Raw genomic sequence first — 26,309 nt, 5'->3', positions numbered from 1 at the left:
TGGGGAATAAGTTGATCCAAATTTGCTTGGTTAACAGAGTGTCAGAAGCACTCACAGGAATAACTTCAAAGGCACTTGGGCTGTCTTTTTTTTTCTGCTTTTGGGTACAGGCATGGCTCTATTAGTGTTGCAGACTTCAAATCCAGTTGGAGGAATGGACTGGCTTTCTTAGCTGTTATCCACGCCTTAAGGCCAGACTTGGTTGACATGGAGAGTGCAAAAGGTCGCTCCAACAAAGAGAATCTCAAAGAGGCTTTCGACATTGCAGAGAAGGAACTAAAGATTCCCAGGCTGCTTGAACCTGAAGGTAAATCTTCTCTCCCCCTTTCCACATCATTGCTTGATTCTTGGTCTAAAGCAGCTCCAGTCATAGCAGTGTCTGTTGCCTCATGGCTGAGATCTTACCCCAGCCTTGCTCTTTGAATTCCTTGAACTGGTCATACTAGGATTTGAACTTGGAACATTTTGTGTATGAAGTCCTACCATTGAATTACTGCTCAGTCCTAAGGAGCCTTCATGCTTCTGGAATGAGAATTCTGGCAGCACAAGCCTCTTTACGGCTGTCATGAAAGCGACAATGCCAACGGACGTGGCATGTTTTAATATCATGTTAAACATAATCCGACATCATGTTTAAAGGTTTGGTGCTACACAGCAGAGGCTGGTTTTGCGTACCCTTCCTACTCAGTCACCTATAGATCTGGGATTGGGATGATGATCAGATGTTTTGGACCTGCCAACATTGTACTGTTGTTTTAAATGTTATCACCATGCCATTGGCTTGAACGCACATAAAAATAGCTTCCACACTGCCCTTGTCGCATTTGAGGTTTCTGGTGCTGATATGTTTAGGCTTAATTAGTTATATACATATTGGATAGGTTTTTGTGCAAGCTGTGAACTGTATGATCAACACTGGTGTGCTCTAGGACCATGTTAAAATCTTATGGCATTTCACAGATGTGGATGTCGTCAGTCCTGATGAAAAATCTATCATGACTTACGTGTCTCAGTTTCTTCAGTATTTCAAAAGTTTGCCTGTAACTGAAGAGGAAATGAAGGTACGTGATTTCTTTTGAGTTTGGACCAAACCTGTTGAATGTTAAATTTGCTTTGAGGGCAGAATTCCCTTCAGACATAATGCTTTCTGTCTCGTAATCTTAGGCAGAGGGTTGTGTAATGTTGGACACAATCATGTTAGAAAGACTAAAATACCATCTATTTAGGTTTTCTATACCCAAAACTCTGGTTTCTTTTCAGCCACCAGAGCTAAACCAAGTGCTCAACCCACCAGGGCCAATTCTTTATTTTTGTGATCTCTCCCCTCCCTCGCACAATTTCATTGTGCTGTAGCACAATGACGATAAAGTTACTACTACTACTACTACTACTACTACTACTACTACTACTACTACTACTTCCCCTCTGATGTGCAAATTCCCAAGCCTTAGTTGTGGTTAGCCCTTACGTTAGAAGGGTCCTTAGCTCAGTGGCAGAGCACAAACTTTACATGGAGAAGGATGGCCAGTTTCAATCTCTGGCAACTCCACTGCATGGTTATGAAGCAGTAGAGGTGGGTAAGACCCTGTGCCTCAGACCTTCAGGGGCAGCAGACTGAGTGCACACTGAGCTGGGTGGACCAATAGTTTGATTTCATTTGTTCTTTATGTCTGCAGGGTTCTTTGACCATGCACTAAGCAACTGTTACCCTGCACATGCCCGATCTCATCTGATCTCAGAAGCTAAGCAGGGTCAGGCCTGGTTGGTACTTGGATGGAGACCGCCTGGGAATACCGGGTGCTGTAGGCTTATACCATAGTCTGTTGAGACTGAAGGTTGCCAACCATACTACATATGATTAGGAAAGAACCTTGGTTGTCATTAACCATGGTTAATGTTGGTGATGGCATAATAGTTATTTATAGTTGGACCGATGGGGAAAGTGGGTCTGCAAAAAGGAATGGGGACTTATGACCCTATGACTCATTTCCTGCACCATGCTAGACATAGCTAATGTTAGAGTGAATTGCTGCATTCATTTCACTAGTTTAGGATGGAAACAATTTGGAAAAGGGAAGAGCCTTGGGGATTATGGGGGTTGGTGTCAGGGTGCTGTTTTCTTCTACAGTGCAAGTTTTCAAGAAGGCAACAACTTGTTCTGTTTCCCAGGGAAAAGTTAGTGAGACCTTGAGCTGGCTGCATGCTCAAGAAGAGAAGTTTGAGAAGTTGCTGACTGAGATGGAGAATGAATCATTCTGCCAAAAGTTTCAAGTAAGTTACTTTGAAAGATATCCTTGTGCTCATATTTGCAAACAATTCAGAAAATTGAAAGAACTGAAGGTAACTCTGTGTCGGTCTTTCAAATACAGTTTTATTGTTCTGCTTCCATGCGCTGTTGCCTCCTTCCCCATATTGGAAGGTAGTAGGAGATTAGGAGATCTGTATTATTATTTCTTATTATTAAGACAGTAGTCCTAAACTACTACTAAACTACTCCCCGGGAAGCCATGGATACCAGCCAGGGGAACACACAATCCTCTTGCCTCCCTATACAATGTATAGGATAGCCCTAATGTATAGGATGTATAGGATACAATGTATAGCCCTAATGGGAGCCGCAGCCAATGGCCCACTAGGTCAAGGGAGCCCCCAGTCAAAAAAAAAAAGTTTGGTAACTACTGGTTTAAGGACTTTATATTCTACCCTGCTCCAACACTGGGGAATCTCCACCTCTGTGGAGGGCTGTTAATCTTGAGAAGAAGGGCAGGAAGCTGGGCAGAAACTGGGCTCCCCTTCAGCTAAGGTAGACATTTCAGTGAGGTGTCAGAAAAGCCAAAGGAACTAATGGGCAGGACCAAACCAAAGCTCTGTTGCCCCAGTATTGTTTCCAGCAGTGACTAGCCAGATACTCCTGAGAGCTCACAGGGGTTTTTCCAAGTGGTTGTTCTGAGCATCTGGTTTTCAGAGGGACACTATGTTCCTGTGCACAGGGCTTCTGTTTAACTAGTGTGTTTAACAGCTGCTGATAAATATCCTCTGCCCCTTTCTCTGATCCTTTCTGAAAACAAATACGATTGTCTCATATCCTGAATTTGGCCTTATTTTAACCTTTATTTTTCTCCTAGGAGATGCTGTCCTTTATGGAAACCTTTAATGAGGAGAAAAAGGCTTTCCTGCCCGTCCTGGCATCGAAAAGAAACGCTGCAGAGCTGAGTGATGATTATCCGAGGATTAGAGAGGCGTGGGACAGCCTCACCTCTCAGGTCATTGAGATGTTTTAGGGCAGCTGCAGTAGATCTCCAGTAAGAAGGCTTCTGCATGCAGCACAGACAAGGGACCAAGATGCTGCTGGGAGAGCAGTGTCCATCAAAGGGCAGTGTCCATCTACACAATGCATGTCATGTTCTTTTGCTTTTTGTCAGAGTTAAACATCAGATGCTGCTTTCTGCTGAGTCGGAGCATTAACTTTAGCTCTCCAGGGTTTTTGGCAGGAATTTTTCTCCACCCTGCTTGGAAATATCCAGATTTGAACCTGGATCCTTCTGCATGCCAAGCAGATGCTTTTTCACGGAGCAAAGGCCCTCCCCAGTGTGGGTGGGAAATGATGGCAACACCAAGCTAGTATAGAGCATGCATTACTAAATAGCTCTGTTTGCGCTTTCTAGATGAATGAATGGAAAGCAAAGCTGGACTCTTCATTGCCTCCACCTCTGGATGTCATTGAGTCTTGGCTCCAAGAGACCGAACTGCAGCTGGCTGAAGATCTACCAGATTCTCATGACCACTCCAAAGCAGTGGCCATTCTTGAAGGAAAAGTGGGGTCTCTCCAGGTTGGTTAGGAGAAATAAAAATGTGTTTGTACTGCTCTCCATCACATTTTGCCCATGCCTCTGTCAGCAAAGGCTGATGGTCACCTTTTGCTCTTATTTGCCCTTACTGCTCTTACTATGCTCATGCAACCTCCTGCAACCTCCTGATTTTAGAAATGGGTTGTGTCAAAATACCAGATGCAAGGGAGGGCACCAGGATGCAGGTCTCTTGTTATCTGGTGTGCTCCTTGGGGCATTTGGTGGGCCGCTGTGAGATACAGGAAGCTGGACTAGATGGGCCTATGGCCTGATCCAGTGGGGCTGTTCTTATGTTCTTATGACCATCAATAATTCAATGTTAAATTTTTTGCAGGAAGCTGTAGCCAAAATAGCTTCTCCTCAAGATCACTGTTGAAGTTGTCCAATGTACCAAAGGAATTGGCTTACAAAGGAATGGTACTGCAGTACAACTATCTGTCCTCCTGGGCAGACTTAGGGCCCAATCCTATCCAACTTTCCAGTGCTGGTGCAGCCGCAGTGCAGCTCCGAGGAAAGGGTAGAAACATTCCCTTACTTGGAGGAGGCCTCCATCACTACTGCAGGATGCAGCACATACCCTGTTGGCATAGCTGCACCAGCACTGGAAAACTGGATAGGATTTGAACCTTAGTTAGGTGAAGTGTCCTTAGTTAGTTAAGAGCCCAATCCTATCCAATTTTCCAGCACCAGTGGAACCGCAATACAGCCTGACGGTAAGGGAACAAATGTTCCCATACCTTAAGGAGGCCTCTGTGACTGCTGCCCTACCACAAGATGCAGTGCATGCCCCATTGGCACAGCTGTACCGGCACTGGAAAATTGGATAGGATTGGGCCCTAAGCCATTTCTGCCCAATGTTGTATATGCGCAACAAGGACCAAATGTGTACACCTGTGGACTGGGCAAAAATGGGTTAATGCCAAGAAATTGTGTTGCGCATATACAACATTGGGCAGAAATGGCTTAGGGCCAAATGTGTACACCTGTGGACTGGGCACAAATGGGTTAATGCCAAGAAATTGTGTTGTTTTCTGTATGGGGGACAAAGCAAAGAGGAAGAGCAGTTGTTAATCCCCACTAGCCAGGCAGATAAGTTAGAAATGGAGACCGCTTCATCACTGAGGTTAACGTGGGGGTAAACTAGCATTGTCACCAAGGGCCCCAGTGCCTAGGGCAGTGACATCATGCTGTCACACCACATCGTGATATCAATTCTGGGTTCTCCTGAGTCAGAACAATGGGTGGAGCGTCTGCACACTCAACAATGGCGGCTCTGGCGATATCCAGACATTGCCACTGTGAGTGCACACAAGTTCCACCCACTGCTCTGACTCGGGAAGCAACTGGAGTGCATGCATATGCACCCCCTTCCAGTCTGCCACCTGGGGCGGACTGCCCTCTGCTTGCTACACCACTGGGATAAACTACAGCTAGTTAGAAAGACAGCAGTAAACACAATGGTCCTATATTATTCTAATTAACTTAAGGCACAATCCTACTCTGCGCTGAAACATGCAAGCCAAGAGGCTTGCGCTGTATCCAGTGCAGGATGGGGCCCAAGGCAGCTCAGCCAGAGGCAAGGGGAAACTTTTCCCCTTACCCCTGGGTAAGGTATCCTGGCCCCAATACGTCTCCTTGGATTTACACCATCTCCTGAGGTGGCACAATTCTAAGGAGTCTGGAGCAACTTGAAGCTGCTCCGATCTCCCAGGGAACGGGGGTTGGGATCCGGCATAACTGCCAAATCTCAGCCCCACCTCCTGCTCCCCACCTGCCCACTCTCAGGGCCGCCCACTGCCCGCACTCCCCCTGTCCAGGATTGCCTCCCTCCCGCCCACCCCAGAGCCTTGTGTAGGTCCAACCTGGCTGATGCAAGGCTCACGGAGGAAGCCGCCATGGAGGCTGGATTCTGTGCACCCACATGGCTTAATCCCAAGGAGGCACAAACGTGTTTTATGGCCTACTCATTTTCAGGATTGTGCCCTTATTAATAAAAGCCTTTTCATTTCATTGCTTTTTCAAGTTTTCTCTGTTAGACAGAATAAATATTGCAGAATGCCTACTAAGGGCCAGTTTGGACAAAACTCTTAAGTGTGTAGAGCTGATTCCTAGTTTGTGTCTATATACTTTGCCCCTGTACATAATTGTCCCATATCTCACACTATATGTGATTTGGTGATTTGGTCTCTGCACCGAATGTCCAACACCCATAGATCCAGATTTCCCAGTTGGATTTTTTGAGGGATGAAAAAGGGCCTGGTCCAGCCCTTTTTGAGATCTGGCACACGTTGGTCTTTCATGTTAGGTTTTGAGAAGGCCTGGAGGCATGGCTCAGATGCTCTCAGTGACCAGAGTGGGCAGATGTGATCTGTTGGTCCTCCTGCATGTCATCATACACATTTAGGGTTGCCCTAGATTAGACCATGGTGGAGATCCATAGTTGAAGAGAGGTGGTAACATCTGAACTTGTCCTTAATGACACAAGAATGATTATAGGAAACACATGAATTGTCATCCTTTGTCTTTCAGAGCTTGATGGAATGTTCCGAACGCCACTTGGGGACCCTGCAGTCCTTCCAGAACAGAGATGAGGAGGGCCTACCACTGGTGCCTCCTCAGAAGCTTGAAGAGATGAGAAGGAGGTTGTGATTGTCAGATTCTCCCTTTGATTCAGCTCTGTGCTCACCTGAAGTGATGATAGCATTGGCCAAATTTAGCAGCATGGTGGTGGCAGGAGTGCAGTTTGGCTAACAGACATCTCTGCTGCTGTTCTTGATGGCATCTGGTTCCAAACTCCAGTTTTCTTTGCTGGGGGCTGATAACCCTTGTCATGCCAGCTTACACAGCAATGTGTGTGCAGGAAGTATACTCCTGAATATAGAGAAGACCTGTTAATCTCATGCCATGTTTGTGAGCATCCAGGAAGCATCAGCCTAGCCACTGTTGGAAATTAAATGCCCAATTAGAGAGACTTTGGTCCAGTTTGTTAGGGATCTTTTTACATCCTTTGTTTTTTGCATTGGTTCTGGTTTCCGGTCCTCCTTTTATGTGCACCTTCAGGTCCTACAAATGAATATGTAGCCATGTGTACATGTACTAATGTAAATCAGCCTTATACCAAGCTGCACCACTGGTCTATCTAAATCAGTACTATCCATAGTTTCTGACTGACAGTGATTTCCACACTTAAGGGTCATGGTGGTTTTCCAGCCCTGCTAGCTGAAATTCTTTTAACAGGAGATGCCAGGGATTTAACCTGGGACCTTTTGTACATAAAGTACAAGCTCTGCTACTGAGCTAGAAGGGAGTCCTCGGCTACCTAATCTGTTTGTAACTGCCTCTCTCCTTCCATCCATCAAACCACCTCCCTCTTCTTCAAGTCCATCAAAATCTGCCTCTGCCTTTTTCTGCCACCTTGGCATTTTCAGATGTCTGTTAATTCTTCGCAGGATGGCTTGTGCACTGTGGACCTATCAGTTTAGTCTTATGCTCTAAACCAGGGGTCTCCAAACTTTTTGGCCAGAGGGCCACATCAAATATCTGGCATGGTTTTGAGGGCTGGAAAAAAAAAAACTTAAATATAAAATTTAAATAAATAAATTAGAGATGGAACTTAGATGAGTAAATAAATGAATGAATGGGCTCATTCATTCAACCTATCTAACCCTCAGAACACCCTGCAGACACAATCAGAGCACAATTCTGGTCATGTTCAGCTGAGTGAGCCAAAGGCTTTCAGGGGACAAGAGGTTGGCTGCGGGCCGGATAGAGGCTTGCCGCGGGCTGCATCTGGCCCCCAGGCCGGGGTTTGGAGACCCCTGTTCTAAACCAAGACCTTTTCTTTAAACCTCTTCTCTAAACCTTTTCTTTTTAGGCTCAGCAATGTTCAGCTTGTAGACTTCAACATCCTTGTGGAATACCAGCATTCAGTCTGCTCAGCTATCCTGGAGGAATTGACATTGAAGTTGAATATCTGGCTCATTAAGTATGGGACCAAGGAAAGTGTGCAGTTACTGCTGTCAGACTGGCAGGTAAGCTGTATGCCCCTTCCCCCTTGCTGGCTTCCTCGTCATGGAGCACAGGGGCCTTGAGACTGAGCTGTCTTAGGAATCAGCAAGCCCCCCTTTCAGATCTTGCATCTCCCAAGAATTAACTACGTGGCCTGAGACACGCCATTCTCCATCAGCCTCACAGCCCAATCCACCGCCCGGGCAGCGCCGCTCACCTGCATGCTGCCCTCACCGATGTCTGCCACAAATGTGCCGTAAGGCACGTTGCAGCGGCCATGGGGGAAAGGTGCCAGTGGGGAGGTATGCGCCACTCAGTGCTGGGCCTCCACTCTGGCTGCAGGAACAGCAAAAGAATCTAACTGTAGGTGTCCCACCAAGAGCTGGGAATGTGGGAGGAAGGTGGGGAGGGAGTGTTTCTGTCAGGAGAGGGTGGTCCGTGGGGCGACACAGGGCCAGGAGAGGGATGAGGACGATGGCAGAGGTTGCTGCTGGATCCTATCCCTCCTCCCGTGCCTGAAAGCCTGACCTGGGCTACTCAGATCTGCACCAGCAATTTCACTGGTGCTGATCCAAGTAGACCCATAGGAGCTGCAAGGGAGCTCCATGAGGTAGGGGAACCAATGTTCCCTTACCCCGAGAAGATCTCCGGCTGTTGCTCCTGCCCCATAGGATACAGCAATGGCCATTTCGATGTCGCTGTATCACAGGGCAGGGCAGGCAGCGTAGGATTGGGCCCTCAGACGCCTTCCCACATCAACAACACGGGGATAATAGTAACAATTGAAAGTGCTGTTTTAACTGCTAAAGATGGCTGTACCTAACTTTTTCCTGTGACCTGCAATTGCAGCTGTTATGGCTGAGTTAAGCAGCTGTCCGACTAGAATATAACATGTTACACATAAGCACCCAGCAGATGTCACTCTAAAGCTACGAACTGTTAACAGGGGGATGAAACAATTCTCTTCTTTCCCAAAGGAAGGCTTAATCAATTTGCTAGTTCGAAACCTTACAGCACTCTGAGGCCCCAAAGCTTTTATTGAGGAGTGGGAGAACTGCTCGCTCTCGAACTGTCTGTGGCAAACCCTGACATCTGGCAGTATTTTGAATTAATTTATCTCATTTGAGATCAAAGATTCTTGAACTCTTGGGCCTATAAACCACAGAGACTTTGCTAGATCGCTTTTCTCATTCTCCCTGATACTGTCCCAGTCCAAAAGAGTGATTCGTTATTATCCCTCTTAGGAAATTCCTTCCTTTGGGCTGTATACAGGGTCCTCTCCCCCCCCTTTTGTCCTCACAACAACCCTGGGAGATCAGACTGAGAGATGACTGTTGGTCCAATGTCACCCTTGAGCTTCATGGCCAAGCAAATATTCAAACCTGGGTTTTCTTGGTCTAGCATCAATACAATAACCACTATACCACGCCAGCTCCCGGTATGCTGTCCTTTGCCTTAGCCAACCAGTTGTAACCTGCTGAAATTTGCCAGATGATTCTGCATTTGCATGGGCCAATTTGCAGGTGATCCTTGTCATGAATAAGTACATGTTAGGCCTAGGTTGGCGTGTGAAGCCTGAACCAAACTAATACAGTGTAACTGAGAAGTTGCTAGCAGTTCCCAGCTGCAGGAATGTGAGTAAATAAACAAAAGGATTTGTTGTCTCTCCTTTGCTGGCCAGGAAGGACAGATAACAAGAATTACAACCAATTGGAATGTTTAGCACCTTAGCAGACAGAGAGGCACCTTATCAAGGGTGATTGAGTGCAGCTGTGGATCTCCAGTTGGGAGGGGTAAGAACTATGAGGGGTTAGCAACCAGGCCAACTTTGAGAAGGTTCTGTTCCTCAAGGATTCTGATTGGACAGTCTAATAAGTATGAAGTCACCTCAAATGAGTGCCCAGGGGTTGTGAGGTGTTCCTTCTTGAACTGAGTTTTGGGTGCAACATCCTGCACGCGTGTGAGCTCCATTGTCCATCATGGGCACCTGGCCCCCATAGGTAGCCCTGGAGCTAAGAGATCTACAAGAGTAACTGACCCAGGTGAGAGACAGGGTTTAATAGAGATAGCCAGCTAGCTTTATTATTTTATTGCTGATATGTTTCCTAGATGTTTATGCCTCTAGCATTTGCTGCCTTATTGTAGAGTGTGTAACCTTATTTACTTAATAAACTAAAATATCTTTTACCAAGTTGTTTCATTGGGGACAAAGGTTCAGAATCCTGCCTAGCCGTACAGCAAGCTGCCAAGTGCTCATTGAGGTCTAGTAACTTGAGGACTGGAGCTTTAATTGGAGAAAGAGCTCAGTGCCTGCAAGGGATAGAGTTAAGCCTAGAGGGTCTCAGTGTCCCTGGACTGAGGGACTGAGGCACTGGCACATACAGGGTGGTGGCAGTACTACTGGGCAAGGGGCCTTGAGAGCTTTAGGGTTCGAAAACCAAGAACCCTAGGCACCCAAACCTCCCCCCCCCTTTGTGTACGACAATCCTGACTTAGGGGTGAGACTGGATTTGACAACTGTTTGGCCTTATCCTGCCTTGTAACCTTATATGTCATACACAGTATATCAATGCCCAAGACATTTTTGTGCCTTAAGTAAAAAACTTGGAACGGTGTCCCTTGTTGTTGTTAAAAAATGGAATAACAAACTCACACATTTCTGCCCAAATCTGTTGCCAGGGGTGGGCTGCCTTGTTCTTCAGCACTGCAGGGCCAGTCTTGGTCATAAGGAAGCTTTGGGCCTCATGGACATAGTTGAGACAGAGATGAAGGGGTCAGCTGTCTACCTGCAGATTTTCTCCCGTTTCATTGCAAGGTCTAAAAAAATCCCAAACAGAATTTTCTCCTAATTTCTTTAATGGCAAGTGTTTCTCAAACCAGTTTGTCTTTTGATTTTGTAGGTTTTTGTTGAAGAAAAGGGATTTCTTGCTCAGCTGGAGACTATATTTCAAGTATGCGAGGAGAAAAAGAACAAAATAATCAACTCTTCTCATTTGGGTAAAAGTTCAAAAGCATAAAAATTCTTTAATCCAGACTCCTATAATGCAATTGTTGAAGCATGAAGCCTAGTTCTTATGAAGTGGTGATCCTGTATCTGGTCTGCATCTGTTTTAGTTACAAATAGGGTATGAAAATGCCCTCTTATTTAGAGAACTGCAGTATGAGGGAGAAGAATTCTAATTTTTTCTTCTCCCTGACATTCTGTGTGCAGATAACACAGGCCAACACACATTTTGCTTCCTTAAATGTCACACCAATTCCTGGGTATATTTGGGGTGCTGATTCCAAAAATGGCATCCATTTTGCCCTATCATGTCTAGTTTTGGAGACACGGCATAGCCTCTTTAGTGAATGGTTCAAACAGCTTCCTCATGAGGAAGCTGCTTGAACCATTCACTAATGAGGCTATACTATATCTCCAAAACTAAATAGGGCAAAATGGATGCCATTTTTGGAATCGGCACCCCAAATTCATATCAAACCACCATAAAATTTGGGAAAAACCTTTCCGACCCTCAGTTTTGTAGGCCTGTGTAATTGGACTGGGGTAGGAGGGGAGGGGAATAGGAGAGGATTCCATCATATGAATCTGCAACTTACAATCTGAATTGGTACATGGGGCTAATCCAAGACCTCCTGGTGCCAAAGGCAAGGTGCTAAATGCTGCCCCCTCACCTGGGGATGTGCCAGCTACTACCTGTCCCATACCCTGAATGGGGAAAGGAAGAGGGGGATGGAGCGATGCTCTACCCCAGCAAATTTCATCTCATAGCACACTGAGACTATGGTCTTCACCTCTTGTGGTGTCACCTCCAGCTTCTGGGAGACTCTTCTGGGTTCTGCAGCTCTGTTTCTAGCCATTTGCAACCACTGTGCTATGGCACACTGTGTTGGCAACCTTCAGTCTCGAAAGACTATGGTATCCGCTTTGAATGGTGGTTCTGGAACAGCGTCTAGTGTGGCTGGAAAGGCCAATTCGGGAGTGACAATCCCTTCCACACCGGGAGCAGGTGCAGTCTGTCCCTGGTCTGTCTCCCTGGCTATGGGCCTTCCTTCTTTGTCTCTTAGCCTCAGACTGTTGGCCAAGTGTCTCTTCAAACTGGGAAAGGCCATGCTGCACAGCCTGCCTCCAAGCGGGCCATTCAGAGGTCAGGGTTTCCCACCTGTTGAGGTCCACTCCTAAGGCCTTCAGATCCCTCTTGCAGATGTCCTTGTATCGCAGCTGTGGTCTACCTGTAGGGCGCTTTCCTTGCACGAGTTCTCCATAGAGGAGATCCTTTGGGATCCAGCCATCATCCATTCTCACGACATGACCAAGCCAATGCAGATGTCTCTGTTTCAGCAGTGCATACATGCTAAGGATTCCAGCACGTTCCAGGACTGTTGTTTCCAAAGTTGTTTGGAACTTTGTCCTGCCAGGTGACATGGCACACTGGTGTGCTGCAAATGGTCTGTTGGTGTGCCTCAGGAGTTTGAGGGAGGGTCATTTATTGGTAGGGCCATTAGGGGATGTGAGCCCCCACCAACAGCATGGTGTGCATTGTCAAATTGTCAAAAAACCGATGGTGTGCCTTGACCATTTTAGTATCTTGTCAGTGTGCCATGAGACGAAAAAGATTGAAAACCACTGGGTAACAGTCTGTAGTCATGAATTGTCTGCCCGTCTTCATCTGCCAGCAGAGCCAGCGGAGAAAAAGGGACAGACAATTCATGACTACAGACAGTTGTCTTAGAAGTAGAACTGCAGAACCTGGAAGAGTTTTTCAGCTATTTTTAAACTGCTGTGTTTCAAACTCCTGTGGCACACCTGTGGACTTTTCGCTGCACACCTATTGAAAATCACTGCTTGAACTCACCATACTCTTCTCTCCTCTGTACTTTCTTTTCCAATTCAGGCAGTGGGAAAAGGAGAAAGAGCAGAAGAGGTTTAGCAGATGGGGGTGCGTGCCCCCCCCTGAATTGGCTGCCTAATGGAAGGGTTACCCTAATGGATGGGCTGGCCCTGATGGCACAACCCAAACTTAAAAGTTTGCTATCTTACTGAAAAACTAGGTTCTATACTGCCAGGACCAAATTCTGTATCCTGGGAACCCAAGTTTTGCATCCAGATGAATTATGATAATAAAGAAAATTGGTTGGTTGGTTGGCAACCTTCAGTCTCGAAAGACTATGGTATAAGCCTACAGCACCCAGTATTCCCAGGCGGTCTCCCATCCAAGTACTAACCAGGCCTGACCCTGCTTAGCTTCCAAGATCAGACGAGATTGGGCATGTGCAGGGTAACAGTTGCTGTCAAAGAAAATTGATGTTTCAAAGAAACATTATATAATTTAGCTTCCAGGTTTCAGGACTTTAAATAAGTTGAACATACGTGGATTTTTGTGTACTATTCTAGGTGCTGATCCCCAGGATGTAAGCAAACTGTTCATAATGGTGGAATCAAAGATTTGCAGGTGCAGAGAGTACATTTGCAATGTGAATGCGACCTTGCGAAAGGTGTTGTCGTCCTGGAAAATCTATATGGAGTACATCAGCTTGCTAAAGGCTTGGCTAGAAGAGACACGGAAAGCGCACCCTAAAAAAGTATGTTTGCATTTTTTTCTTGGCTGTTAAAAGTTTTGTGTTTTATGGGAAGAGAAGGGAAGGGTTTTATGTGTATAGGGAAGGGCTATACACCTCATATGTGTTGCATTGTGGTTGTGTAGATTTCCACAGAGACTCTGGCTGTCTGGAACTCCCGGCACGGAACTTTAAATGAAGCTGGAAACTTTTTGATTGAATCCAGCAATGAAGAAGTGGGTTCTGCCGTGTCTGCAGAACTGAAAAAACTGAACAGGAAATGGGCAAAACTTATAAAGAAGACGCAGTTTGTAAGTAGTTGCAGATCCTTTTCTCTTCTGCTTTGGGCAAACTTAAAGACTAATGGATTTATTGTGGACTGAGGAATTAGGAAGCTTTTGGTTAGTTGAAGGTGGTTGAACTGGAAAAGGAAAAATCACAGGCAGGAGTATAGCGGGATATGAGAGGCAGGAAGGGGAGAAACTATGGAGGGCTTTGAAGGTAAGTCAAAGATACAACTCCATAGAAAATAGGAAAATGACCATTTGCAATAAAAGTGCTTGCTTTGTCTGTAATTGCTTAATTGCTTAGTGCAGGTGGTCAACAACCTTTTCAGCAAAGGGGCCAGATGTTCGGCAATGATGTCATCACATCATTGCTGAACTTCCAAGTTACTGAGTTCCCAGAACCGGTTGCCTGGAACTCAGCTTGGGAGGTGAAGCCTCCCAAAAAATTTGCCATGTGCTGGACAGAAAACAGCAGAATCACAGGTGACTTTTCAGTTCCCTGTCTGGTGCATGGCAGGCTTTCCAAGCCAAGCTCTGTATGTGCCAAGTGACCTTGGGTGGTGTGCTGGATTCATCCCATGGACCATAGGTTGCCGCTGGCTTAGTGCTTAATGTAGCGAGAAAGAAATCAAAACTGGAATTACTTAATAGACATCAAATTTGTTGATAAATTGCAGGATGATGCTCATTAGCAGAAACTATCAGACCAAAGAAGAAACTGAACAATTGGAAGGATGTTTAACAAATGTCATTTGGTATTTCATAGGAGATGAGATTGCAGCGAATGCAAGAAGGAGGAATGAAGCTGATGACTGACAGCAATGGAAATTTCAAATCTCCCACTGCAGATCCTCTTGGCCATACAGTGAACACCTTGGAAGAGACTCTTAAGGTGCTGGTTGAGAATACAATGATTTGCTTCCCTTAGGACCCAGACACATTATATGTGTTGTAACCCAATCCTTACCCTGCAGCTGGTGTTGAGACGCATTCTGCCTGGGAACCTGGAGCAAGTATCATGGCTATTAGGCAGTAATGGGATTTGTCAAATCCCCTTTAAAAGCCATCAAAGCTGGTGGCCATTGCTTGCCCAACTTCCTGAGCTATGTCAAATCACCATTTTTGAACAGGCCCCATTGCCTTGGCTCTGGAGGAACTTCAGTGGAAGGAGTTCATTAGTCTTGAGAGGCTGAGTAGATCCACCTGCCTTACAGCCCAATAATGAGCTGCCTGGCCCGAGGGACTCCAGCGGCTCTGAAAATGGCTGCCGCCGCATCCTATGTGCTCCAGGCAGCCACCGGTGGCTCCTCAGGAGAAGGGGACTTTTGTCCCGTTCCCCTGGGTAAAGCGAGTAGCTGTAGAATCAAAGAACCCAAAGGGCGCTGTAGAATCAAGTGCCTCCATGTCGGGTGGCCTGCGAAGCAAAGCTTAACTGGTCCCACCTGCCTCCTGCCCCGCTCCCTTCCCGAAATGCCTCCTCCCCACCCTCTCCCCATCCTCCCTCCTCCCCCCCACCCTGGAATGCCTCCTCTCCACCTCCCCCCGCACCTCCACCTGCTGCTCAGTGGTCCATGTGACTGCCGAGCAGTGGAGCTCCAGCGCCAGCCAGCACCGGGCTAGCACTGGCAGAGCACTGGCGCTAGGGCCCACAAAAGTGTCTTACAGCATGTTTGTGACAATGTGTGCTGGCGGTGAGCTGGCACAAAAAGCTTAGGATTGGGCCCTTCGTTACATGTAGGAATTTCCCTTGTCCAAATAGTGTTGCGAATATCATAACTTGTGACCCTGCTGCTTTAGTTATTTTGTCGCCTTTTTCCTTCCTAGGCTCTCCCAGTCAGTCTTCGTGCTGATTCGCTTTCCCGTGGGAAAGAACCTGTATCGGAACAAGAGGTCAAGCTAAACTTTGAAGAGGCTCAGAAGGTGCTTGAAACATCTGTTTTAAAAGCCATGCAACTCTTAGGACAAGAGACACATCCCGAGGGGCCGGTTTCAAAATATGAAGTGAGTTAAGCCATCTCTGCTTAGTACATTTGGGGCCCTGGGCAAAGACTGGGCCCAGATGCTGGCAGCGGAATGGGGCAAAGGCTGGGGCAGGGAGGGAAGCGGATCAGGGCCAAGAAGGAGGTGGTATCAGCAGAATATCCTATCCCCCTTCCTGGCGTTGATCACCTAAGCTTGGATGTATGCCAGTAGCTGGTGCAGGTTCAAGTAGACCCACCTGGGCAATGGAGGCTTGCCCTGGGACAAGGGAACAAATGTTCCCATATCTTGAGGAGGCCTACAGGACCTGAAACTCCCTCCCACCTAAGGTAGTGGCACCCTGTTGGCATGGCTTTATTGGTATAGGGAGAGTTAGGTAGCATTGACCTGTAAGAAAAGCATTGATAAGAGGCCTTAGAGATGTTGCTAATGTACACGACTTCCAATAGCATCAGTAATATATCTTAAACCTGACAGAACAGAAAACAAAACAACAACAACAAAACCCACAACAGTCTTTGGATGGTGGTGAAAGAACCACCAGAGGTACCATCTGAACCAAATGCACATCAGATGCTGCGGGAGTGTGAAAGAGAGCCACTCTTGTAGCACTTGATGCCCAGATATATGAAGTAGTCTTCCAGGTAAATTGGGTCTGGGTCATTTACTGGGCTTATAAAGTCCAGTTTGTCCCCTGCTTAGTCAGGATTTGTGGGTGCCTTCAACCGTGGTATCAGTTAGGAGAAGACTTTGTGCCCCTTCAAGTGATGGGTGCCAACTGAACCTTGAAAAGCACTTGCTTTGCTATAGGACAGGAGTGGCCAAACCTGTTTAATGCAAGAGCCACAAATGATAAACTTCAAGATGTTTGAGAGCTGCAATATTTAAGAAGCATTTACATTCTTAAATATATTTACTCGCCGTGAACATTAAACTTACGTTTTAATCCAGGAGCCACTCAGTTTTTGCTTGGTAAATAATTCGAAAGCTTGACAATTTCTTGTTTACCTTCTGTGTTAATTGTGATGCATAAAGGAGTTCAGCCAACATATTTTTGCAAATGGCACATTATACGTCAAAGAACCACGAGCCGTGGTTTGGCTGCCAGTGTGATCCTTTCTGTGTCGCAGCAGCGTGGAGACGGGTCCTCTTTTCTTCTAGGCATTCATCTATTTTTAACAAGGTCTTGTGTTCTGATTATTAGTCCTTAATTCTGTTCCGTTTTCTTCCAGGAGGCTTTTAGCATCTTGGATGCCAAAATTCTTGGCGAGTTTTTGAAAGGAGCAGAACAACTGAAAGCCATTTTGCCTGCCCGTGAAAAGGCGATGGTGGAGGAAAAGAGCAAAGATGTTTGTGAGAGATGGAAGGTGAGAAAATGTATTTGAGAGAATGAGAGGCATTTTAATCAGACAGCAGTCCTGAAAGCATCTTCTTGTTTCATCCGATATTCTGAGGCTTCTTTAATATAGCTACTAGTAGCACTGGATATATTGGTATGGTCCATGGTGATGTGGGTTCACCCCCTCCCCACTCAACCATAAGGAGTACTTGCGACCAAGATAGTCATATGAATATAGAACCCTGCCCGTGGAAAGAGCCCCCTTAAACTCCCTGTGTATTGGTCTCTGAGGTGAAAGGAGGGAATGGCCAGGAAATTAAAAAACCAAAGTCCATCAGCCTCCTATCATGTCATGACCTTCCCAGATATTGGGGAATTTCAATATGCTGGCCCAGATTGGGAATATTTTACACAGTGGTGTAGGTAGAATGAGTGCAAAGCACTAAGTTTTGCAGGGAGCCTCACTGCAGCATGCAAGAGGCCCTTCCGTTTTTGAGGCCTCCCCTTTTGAGGCCTCCATTTTACATGCTGCAGTAAGGCTCCCTGCAAAAGTACTTTGCACCCCCTCTAGCTACACCACTGATTTTACAGTAATTTGGTCAAAGGGAGGCTGCAGTGGGGTTGAATGTTCCCAGTAGCTTTCTGGTCCAGTGGGCTTTCAGGGACACTGGTGAATCTCTGCTGCAGGCATACAAAGAGCAGAGATCAGAAAATGATGGAGGCCTGGGCTAAAATGCAAGCAGTCTTAAAAGAAAAATGGTAAACATGGCACAAAACAATGAACTCCAATACATTCTACACCTAGCTGTAGAATACAGAAGGTGTGTCCTAGCTACACCTTACTTGGGGCTTGTGGTTCTTCACCTCCCAAGATGGAGAGGGGGTCACTGCAATCCTTAGCGCAAGGGGACCCCCCAACTTTACTCAGTATTCACCCTGAGAGAGTCAAAGCAAAGGGCACCATTTGACCTTATATGACTTATGTTTGATGATGTCACCATTCTGCTTCCTTGGGAAGGGCAGGACAGGGTCATCTGAGCATCCTTACCTGACTGCTGACCTCAGTCAAGTGGGCAGGGTTGCCCAGTTGAACTCAGAGCAGCTTCAGGACGAGGGGCAAGCTGGACTTGATGCCTCCTGGGACAAAGGCCCTTAATCCTCTAATCAAGTAGGTTGAGTGCTTTACTCATAATGGCAGCAATCCTAAAGTATTCATCAAGTCCTATTTTGGGTGTAAGAGACTTCAGGGAGCACTTTTAAGACAGAGAGGAGGGAAATCAGGGGATTTTCACTAGTCATATTTTAACCATGCATTACATATTTTGCAGGCAGTCCGTCATGAGATTGTATCCTACATCCAGCTAAAAATGGAAATGGAAAAGGGAAAGCTGAATAATATATTTTCCAAACTCAATAAGCAACTAAATAAAGAAAAGAAGTTGCTTAGCATGGGCAAAACCAAGGGCCTTATTGAGGAACATGAGGTAATGTACAAAATCAACCATCTCTCTGTGCCTTAGGCTGGGCTTGCATTATAGAGCTGTCTTGTCCAGCTCAGTGCTGAGTACTCTGATAAGGAACAGCTCTCCAAGGTCTCAAGAGGAAGGTCTTCTGCAGTCCTGCTGCCTGAGATCCTTTTCAAGTGGAGATGCCAAGGTTTGAATCAGTGCTTTTATGTATTCAAAGCACAATGTGAATTATACTGAGGAGCAATTTATTTATTTACAAGTTTATACCCCACTTTATCTCCCTCTTGGACTTTCAGAGTGGCTGGTGTCAGACTGAATGATTATCATGGAGTAACTGACTTATAGCATAGTCCTATACATGTTTACTCAGAAGTCAGTTCCACTCTGTTCAGTAGAGCTTACTCCCAGGGAAGTGTGTATAGGATTGCAGCCCTAGACAATCAGTTCCCTACGGAGCATGTCATCTCAAAGGAAATGGGGCTGGCAGGGAATAGAATTGGGCTGTAAGTGGGGGAGGCAGGACAGGGTCTTCTCAGTGGTAGTGCTGAGGCTCTGGAACTTCCTCCTTTAGGAGAGACACCTAGCATTGATGGCCCTTTTTAGTCTTTAGCATTGTCTGAGTTATTGCTGCTGTTGTTTTTAATTATTTGGGTCTCTGCCATTTTTGTGATGGATGTTTTTAATGGATTTGGAGCCCAATTGTATGCTTGTCTACTCAGAGGTAAGTCCCATTGTCATCAGTGGGGCTTACTCTCAGGAAAGTATGCATAGGGCTGCAGTCTTGGTCTAGTAGTTTTTAAGCTGATGGGTTGATTAGCACTATCCATAATGCACCAGACATAGTGATAAGTGGTGAATTTGGTTTAAGCCATTTCTGCCCTATGTTTGCATATAAGCAACAGGGACCAAATGTATATATCTGTGGGCTGGACAAAAATGGGTTATGCATTTATTTGGGAGCCTCCATTGAGTGTTTGCAGCAAGAGAGTAACTTCTTGAAACTTTCAGGTAAAGCTGTTTTTGTCTTTTCAACATAGACTGGTTCTTCATTCCTGTATCTATTTAGGCCACCTTTTCTAAGCAAGGTCGCCTGAATGAGCTCAACACTTGCTTACAAGTCCTGAAATCAATGAGTGAGAAAATGTCTGAGGAAGAAAAACAGCTTGGAACAAAGATATCGGTTGAGGAATATGAGAAAAAGAGGGAAGAACTTCAAGCAGCTGCATCAGCTGTTTACAGAGCCCTGGTGATTCAGGCTGATGCTGGTCATTCATCAGACAAAGCGTGGGTATTTTGATGATCAATATCGAACTGCTTCTTAGACTCTTTCTAGAAGATTATTGTATTTTGTGCATAATACACAATATCTTCACTTCTATACCCTCTAAAAGGCAAAAAAAACTACTTGTGCTAAGGCAAAGTCGTCATCCCCTTTTCACTGTTCCATGTTCAGACATCAGCTTTCAGTAGCTTTCATGGGTCGGGAGAATAGGACCTTCCCAGCAGGGCCAGCTTAAAGGCAATTGGACCAATTGCTCCCAGTTAGATCCCCCGCCTAAGGGTCCCCCACATTAGAGTAAATCTACTCTAATTTTGTATGCAATTTTATTTTAAAATGTACTTAGATCCACGTGGTCCTTTAACTCACTTGCATTTTTTAACTGTACATTTTGATTGCTTTCCATACTACCACAGTGCCATACTACTACGAAGTCTATAAGAATTTTTTATTTATATCTCTAAGATTTTACAGACCTTGGCTGTGAACCTGGAGCCCCACAAAAAATGTTTCTAATTGGGCCCTGCAGATCCTAAGGCCAGCTCTGCTTCCCAGTGACGATTGCCCTGTTCCTAGAGGGTGGTAGTTGCTTACTACTGTTTTTATTTCCCAGAAGCCTTCTGGAAATGGTGCTACTTGGTAGTGAGGCAAAGTAGAGCAGAGGGAGTGGCCTGGAGTGGCCTGGTAGGGAGAACAGGTGGGTGAGTGGAAGACCAAGGAGCACCACAGGAGACTTGGCTAAACAGGGGGACCAAATAGGGGACCATAGGTGACTTGGCCAAAGCACCCACTTCAAAGCCAGTGTCTGCAACTGAATGCACCTCTTCTAGGACCTGGTTCCTGTTCAAATTTGTGCAGGTCTGAGTCTCAAACAAAATGGTGGCCACAGCACTGTCATGATCCACCTGAGGTTGGGTTGTGTCCTACTTCAGTGCCTTGACCCATCTGTTGAAAACGTTGACCTAAGTGAACCTCTTGATGGATCCAGCAGAGCTCTACTTATGTGATCTGATCTTTGTGCGCGCTTGACTTTTGCACTGTCTGGTCTTGTACTAAACTGATGTTATTTCTTTTTAAAATTCAGAGGTCTTGCCCTGGCTTCTGCAAATGGGGACAAGGCATCTGCTTTGAATCCCTGTGACAGCTTTTCTGCCAAATGGGTAAGATTTTCAGCTATACTAGTTCGGCTTGCTTAGAAGTGGTCTCTCTGTAGCTATGTGTGAAGTCTGCCTGTCTGTCTGGCGAGAAAGCTATGCGATGTATGGCCAACATTCATGGACAAGATGCATTACATTTAAGGTTCCATATGGTTTGGGACCAGAGAATTTCAGTGATCGCTTTCTGTCACCCAAACCTGCCTGGCCATTCATTAGTGGAAGCCCTGCTCCATGTCCTGTCACCATCAGAGGTGTGGTCAGTGGGAACTGGAGGGGGTTGTCCTTCTTGGCTGTAAAATAGGGGTGTCCTGAGAAAGGGGTTTTGAACCCCTTTCCCAGGACATCCCTACTTTTGAACCCCTTTCCCAGGACACCCCTACTTTAGAGCCATTCCAACAACCAGTTGAAACTTTGGCAACTTTTTGAAAATGAACAGCTTGAATGGATCATTGTAGTACTTACGTTGAAGAGAGAGTTAAAGATTGTACCATCTTGTTTTGTTGTTTTAAAAGATTATGACCTATTTTCCAGGAGTAAATATACTCCTGATGAGTATGATGTCCAATTTAATCTATATCATCTTAAATATTTTAGCTGCATCTAATATTGTCTTTATAATGGTTCCCATCATGGTTTCTAACTAAACTAGTATCTGTGATCATTCTTGTAATTATTGTTTACCTTTCTTTCCTCCTATTTTCTTTCTGTATGTTACTTTAGCTTTTATAGCTATGGCCCAATCCTATCACTGGCCAATGCTGCTGTACCACCAGGTATATCAGTGCAAAGATAGAGAAGCCTTCCACTGGTGACTGTTGTATGGATGCTGTTGCAGTAGCTGAAAGCTGCATACCCCTGGCAGCAGGGTGCAGACCTAACAATGGAGAGGTGGGAAAGGGGTGGGGCGGGACGTGGCAGATCGGGCAACTACCAGATCCCAAACCCCCATCCTGGTCCCACATGTTTCCATGGCTCCGCAGAGCTATGCTGGGAACAGAGCTGGCATAGGTCTAAGGAGTCCCATAGGGCACTATGTGGCAGCTGGGTTGCTCTAGTACAGGGGTGCTCACACTTTTTTGGCTCGAGAGCTACTTTGAAACCCAGCAAGGCCCGGAGATCTACCAGGGGGGAAGGAAGCGTCTGACAGACACCTCCTTTAATGTATGGAGCCCCTGCTGGAGTCTAGTCAGTTTCGTCAGTTTTGTTGCTGCATGCCTGAAGAGCAGCTAAAGTGTCAGTTTCAGTTTAGTGTCAGCTAAATATGTCAGTTTCGTCTAGTCACTAGACGAAACTGACATATTAACAGTTTGGAGAGACAGGGCTCCGCGATCTACTCATTTTGCCTCGCGATCTACCGGTAGATCGCGATCCACCTATTGAGCACCCCTGCTCTAGTAAGTACTCCTCTTTATTTATTTATGCCTCATCTTTCTCCTCGAAGGGACCCAAGGCAGCTTCCCACTCCTTTCAACCTGCCTCTTCATCAGGGTGGTGCATTAGATGGAGCTGGCATCATGCCAGCAGCCCTGCGTCCAACACACCAATCTCACATAGGATTGGGCCACTAATGTAATTTATAGCGAGGCAACCTTGTTGGCAACCTTCAGTCTCGAAAGACTATGGTATCGCGCTCTGAATGGTGGTTCTGGAACAGCGTCTAGTGTGGCTGAAAAGGCCGATTGGGGAGTGACAATCCCTTCCACACTGGGAGCAAGTGCAGTCTGTCCCTGGTCTGTCCCCCTGGCTATGGGCCTTCCTTCTTTGCCTCTTAGCCTCAGACTGTTGGCCAAGTGTCTCTTCAAACTGGGAAAGGCCATGCTGCACAGCTGCCTCCAAGTGGGCCGCTCAGAGGCCAAGGTTTCCCACTTGTTGAGGTCCACTCCTAAGGCCTTCAGATCCCTCTTGCAGATGTCCTTGTATCGCAAATACATAGAGAGGCAAATAAATAGAGAGGCAAATAAATAGAGAGGCAAATACTTAAATAAATCCTGTTTTGTCAGGCCTATTTTCACGTGGCTGGTATTTTTGGTATTCTGTAGTGGTTGTTTAGAGTTTTTGGCTATTCTGATTGCCTTTATTTTTAATGTGTGCATTGATTTATGTTTGAAGAATTTTGGTTGATTGGTTTTTAGCTCTTTAATGAACTAAAGCTTTCATTATTGATCTTTGATATTTATGATATTTGATATTGTTGAAATTTGATTTATGATGTTGATATTGTTGATGTTTTTCTCACTTGGTTCAGGGCCCCAAAGATGATTCTGGAAAACATTTGGAAGCAGAATTGAAATTTCAGAATGGGAATCATTGTGCAGAGAAGACTCGAAGCGACGGAGACTTGCCTTTAAAGGCGTTAAAAGAGAGGTACTTTCCAATATAGAAAGTTCTCACATGCAAGTGTGAGAAATGACTGTTTTACCAAAAGCGTCAGAAGCATATTGGAAAAATCTTGTCGTTTCTGTGTTTTCTCTTAGAGCAGGGGTCTCCAAACCTCGGCCCAGGGGCCAGATGCGGCCCACAGCAAGCCTCTTTCCAGCCCGTGGCCAACCTCTTGTCCCCTGAAAGCCTCTGGCCCACTCAACTGAACATGACCAGAACTGTGCTCTGATTGTGTCTGGAGGGTGTTCTGAGGGCCAGAGAGGTTGAATGAATGAGCCCATTCATTCATTTATTCACTCATCTAAGTTCCATCTCTAATTTATTTATTTAAATTTTATATTTAAATTTTTTTTCCGGCCCTCCACACCATGCCAGATATTTGATGTGGCCCTCTGGCCATAAAGTTTGGAGACCTCTGTCTTTGAGGAACAGAATCTGTTCTGTCTGTCCTTGGATTATCTGCTTTCTAATGTGTTTTTCATTTGGCATGAGTATGAAGAATAAAAAATGCATCATACCAGATATATTATGTAAAATTTATTTTGTCCAGGTTGAAGAAATGAATGGTCTAAGCCAGTGGTTCCCAAACTGTGAGCCATGGCTCCGCAGGAGCTGTGGCAACCAGCTAGGGTTGCCGTGGAATCCTTGCAAAAAATTCGCCACCCTATTCAATTTATAGAATTGTAGCCTTAATGGGTAGCCACAGCTGATTGTCCAGTAGATCAAAGGAGCTGCCAGTTGAAAAAATTTGGGAACCACCGGTCTAAAGCTATAGTCTAGGGGTTACTTTTGAAGAGCCAGTATGGTTTGTTGTAGCAATCAGAGTGCTGCCCTATGACCAGGGACACCTGTGTTCAAATCCCCATTCCACCATCAAACTCACTGGGTATCTTTAGACTAGGCTTAACTTACCTCATAGGGTTGTTGTGTGGGATACAATGAAAAAAAAATAGAGTTATGACATTCTGAGCTTCTTGACTGGAAGTGGGGGAGCAGGGTACATATGTGATCAATAATAATATGCAATTTATTCATGGAAATATTCTAAAATTATGACATGAAAAGGATACCTATCCATCTAACATAGAGTTCTCCTCTATGGAGAACTCGTGCAAGGAAAGCGCCCTACAGGTAGACCACAGCTGCAATACAAGGACATCTGCAAGAGGGATCTGAAGGCCTTAGGAGTGGACTTCAACAGGTGGGAAATCCTGGCCTCTGAGCGGCCCGCTTGGAGGCAGGCTGTGCAGCATGGCCTTTCCCAGTTTGAAGAGACACTTGGCCAACAGTCTGAGGCTAAGAGGCAAAGAAGGAAGGCCCACAGCCAGGGAGACAGACCAGGGACAGACTGCACTTGCTCCCGGTGTGGAAGGGATTGTCACTCCCGAATTGGCCTTTTCAGCCACACTAGACGCTGTGCCAGAACCACCATTCAGAGCGCGATACCGTAGTCTTTCGAGACTGAAGGTTGCCAACAGTGAACAACAGTGCCATCTAACATCTAGATACATGTGCTGCCGGAGTGCCTTTTACAGCAGCGATAAAGCAGGTAGCGATATAGCAGGTAGCGCTGGCCAAATGCTAATTCCTCCAGTGCTGTGAGCCCATAGGATTGGGCTGTTGGTTATGTTGTGTTAAGCTAGAGCTGGCCCAGGACCTCCTGGCACCTGAGACAGCATAGTCTCTCTCCTTTCCTTCACACTTTTGTTTTGCTCCCTTTTCCTTTTCAGTCTAGGGAGTGGGGGGCAGAGGATCAGCAGAGATGAATGGGTGGATGGAAGCAGGTGCCCCCTCTTAGTGCTGCCTGAGGCAACTACTTCAGTTGACCTCACGGATGGGCTGGCCCTGTGCTAAGCCACCAGTGATCTTTCCAGTGCCTTAGAAAAAATAAATCACGTATTTTTTTTTCCCCCTCTAGCTACCATACAGCAAAACATAATCTGAAACTTCACTTGCACAGCGTCAGAGAGACTGTGGCCTCTGGTTTTGCTGATGACCCGAAAGATGCATGGTGCCTTCAGAATAAGCTGCATCAGCTGGAGGTGAATATTCCTTTTCTCATGTGTCTTTGTGTTGTTAGGATTCATGTCATGAATAAAGAGAAAAAACTGTACTGGGGTTGGTGGGAGGGTGTATATGTTATGATCTGGGTGCTGGCTAGTAGCTACTCTCTGTAACTAGTGCTGCCCCATTCAAGCTGAACCACTCTGAAAACCTGGAGAACTTGTTTCTCCAGAGTTCCCCCCAGGAGACAGGCAGCCTAATTCTTAGCTTTCCAGTGCCCACTGGAGCAACACAGCCAAAGCAGCTACCACTGTATTCAGTGGGTGCCGGGAAGCAGCCGGAAGTCTCTTTCGGGGAAGAGAACTTTTGTCCCCTTCCCCTGGGGAAAGCCACTAGCCCCATGGGGCTTCTCAAGTCTGTGCCAGCTGTTTTGCCAGCACAGATGTGAGAGGTTCCATGTTGGGCCATCTGGCCCGACATGGAGTTCAGGATCTGGCGGAGCAGAGCTCTTCCAGTCCAGCCCCTCCCACCGCCCTGCTCTCCCCCACCCTAGAACACCTCCCTAGAGCTCCTAACTGCCACCCAGCACTCTTGTCAATTGAACCACCTCCACTTTTGCCTTAATCTGAAAAGGTGATTGCGCAAACTTGTGTCCTGCCTCGCCCTGCATTGTGTTTGGCCTCTCTTTTCCCAACTTGGCTAGTTGTGTTAGGGATAGCCCTGTTGTTAATAAAACTTTAAGCCTTTTTGTGTCTGCTTGTTACTTGGCTGTGAGGACAGCCAGAAGGGAGCTGAATCCCTGGTAGGTCCATCTCCTGAAACCTCAAGTGGATGTCAAAGTGAATGTTACATCAGTTTGGGAGCTTTTGTGTAGTGGCTGGAATGCTGGAGTAGGAAGACCTGCTTTCAGACCCCTGTTCAGCTATGGCACTCACTGGGTGACCCTGGGCCAGTCATTATCTATCAGTCTAACCCAGGGGTGCCCAAACCCGGCCCTGGG

At 46.1% G+C, this 26,309-nt stretch overlaps 1 protein-coding gene and 1 pseudogene across 4 annotated transcripts in view; one reads left to right on the top strand and one right to left on the bottom strand.

Moving 5' to 3' along the window:
* Positions 1–26,309, top strand: part of SYNE2 (spectrin repeat containing nuclear envelope protein 2) — a 252,356-nt gene that overhangs the window by 37,229 nt on the left and 188,818 nt on the right. For all 4 annotated transcript variants that reach the window (XM_066629628.1, XM_066629621.1, XM_066629615.1 and 1 more), the window contains exons 8-25: positions 111–307; positions 961–1,061; positions 2,170–2,271; positions 3,126–3,263; positions 3,666–3,830; positions 6,378–6,490; positions 7,723–7,879; positions 10,757–10,853; positions 13,252–13,439; positions 13,562–13,726; positions 14,469–14,594; positions 15,527–15,703; positions 16,915–17,049; positions 18,350–18,505; positions 19,557–19,774; positions 20,854–20,929; positions 23,172–23,290; positions 25,224–25,347. In XM_066629628.1, the coding sequence (XP_066485725.1) occupies positions 111–307; positions 961–1,061; positions 2,170–2,271; positions 3,126–3,263; positions 3,666–3,830; positions 6,378–6,490; positions 7,723–7,879; positions 10,757–10,853; positions 13,252–13,439; positions 13,562–13,726; positions 14,469–14,594; positions 15,527–15,703; positions 16,915–17,049; positions 18,350–18,505; positions 19,557–19,774; positions 20,854–20,929; positions 23,172–23,290; positions 25,224–25,347 (2,554 nt within the window). The remainder of the gene's footprint in view (positions 1–110; positions 308–960; positions 1,062–2,169; positions 2,272–3,125; positions 3,264–3,665; positions 3,831–6,377; positions 6,491–7,722; positions 7,880–10,756; positions 10,854–13,251; positions 13,440–13,561; positions 13,727–14,468; positions 14,595–15,526; positions 15,704–16,914; positions 17,050–18,349; positions 18,506–19,556; positions 19,775–20,853; positions 20,930–23,171; positions 23,291–25,223; positions 25,348–26,309) is intronic.
* LOC136638185 (5S ribosomal RNA) lies at positions 13,034–13,153 on the bottom strand (annotated as a pseudogene).

This window comes from Tiliqua scincoides, chromosome 1 (assembly GCF_035046505.1).
Source record: "Tiliqua scincoides isolate rTilSci1 chromosome 1, rTilSci1.hap2, whole genome shotgun sequence".
NCBI lineage: Eukaryota > Metazoa > Chordata > Lepidosauria > Squamata > Scincidae > Tiliqua > Tiliqua scincoides.
Note: the sequence above shows the minus strand (reverse complement) of the source record. Positions and strands in the feature narration are given on the sequence as shown.